Here is a 1,346-nt window from a genome sequence, read left to right on the forward strand (position 1 = left end):
TTTATATCTATTTCTAAATCCAGTACATCTTTTTATAATCTGCTTCCTAACTTGACTTGACTGTCCTATTCTGTTTGTGCAGAATAAAACGAATATACAGTAGCTTGTAGACCAGTAGTGTGCCCATGAGTACACAAAGTAGGTAGCATGGTGTTTATGGTGGTGAACACTTATTTTTCCTCTACATTTTGCCTTAATACATTTCCAGTATTATCTAGCTGAAAAAAAGTATGTTCATACTGAAGCAACAAAAACACAATGATGCACAAAAGCACTTTATTTGGTATTGTTGAACAGCTTGTCCACTTCTGTACCACATACAAATCAAGTTGCAGTGTTAAAACAACTATGTACAAAATTTTCAGTCTCAAGTTAAGGAACATTTTAAAGCCAAAAGTACCACATGTTCTCATAAAAGCAACATAAATCAATGACTTCACATTAACAGTTCAAGTAAAATGGCTGTAACCTCTGAATTGAGAAGAACATTTTTTTTTTTCATTTTCAGTAATAAAATATTTAGTTGGTGTGTGAGACATTGAGAACGCAGGTGTTATTTCAGTTGTTTGTAGAGCTCTCTCCATAAGTAAAGAAAAAAAAAACATCATGGAGTGATCTAGTCTTAGATAACATTTATGACAGCAGTTAAAACATGACTCCTGACTACTGAGTTCTGTGCTAATAAAAATGAGTGTAATTTGTATTTCAGTGCTGTATAGGCGTCTTTAACTTAAATATATTTACTTTCTCTACATTGGACATTTTGTATTGCAAGCGTCACCTGATTTGAAAAGTTTATAGACACTGACCAATGGGAACATGGAAATGGCACCAACCATGGAGCCCAGCTGCACTACTGCTCCGCACCACACAAGGGCGCTGTGGCCCTCATCCCTCAGAATCACTCCAATTATGACCTTTACATAGGACAGGGACAGGACAAACAGGATCCAGACCAGCACCTGTGGCACAGAAAATGCGTAATTATAATCACAGAAGACACAGTCTTGCTTCAAAAACTAAAAACATAAGTAAATAAAAGTAAAAATTCAAAAGAATCAGCTGAGAAGTTATTTCCTTAACTAGAGGTTGCGTCATGGCAACTGGACTTCTGGTTTTTAGGTCGAAACGTTTCACTACACATCCGAGCAGCTTAGCAGTCTAAGAGAAAGCTGGTGTGGAAACTCCAATTTATCCTTAAGTTTCCAATATTACTGAAGGGCTTAATATTTTGTGCTTTAAACATCTTATTGCATTTTGTTCTAACTATATGCTTAACTGTGTCAGACAAAAATTAAGAAAAATAACATACAAGTCTCATACCACACTCCCAAATAATGATAAAT

The 1,346-nt window shown here is 35.4% G+C and overlaps 1 protein-coding gene across 1 annotated transcript in view; it reads right to left on the reverse strand.

The window, feature by feature from the left end:
• Nucleotides 1-255: 255 nt before the first annotated feature.
• slc52a3-2b (solute carrier family 52 member 3-2b) overlaps nucleotides 256-1,346 on the reverse strand; it is a 3,911-nt gene continuing 2,820 nt past the window's right edge. Inside the window, exon 4 of the mRNA XM_026294333.1 lies at nucleotides 256-962. Within this exon, the coding sequence (XP_026150118.1) occupies nucleotides 750-962 (213 nt within the window). The 3' untranslated portion in view covers nucleotides 256-749. The remainder of the gene's footprint in view (nucleotides 963-1,346) is intronic.

The sequence above is a fragment of the Mastacembelus armatus genome, chromosome 16 (assembly GCF_900324485.2).
Source record: "Mastacembelus armatus chromosome 16, fMasArm1.2, whole genome shotgun sequence".
Lineage (NCBI taxonomy): Eukaryota > Metazoa > Chordata > Actinopteri > Synbranchiformes > Mastacembelidae > Mastacembelus > Mastacembelus armatus.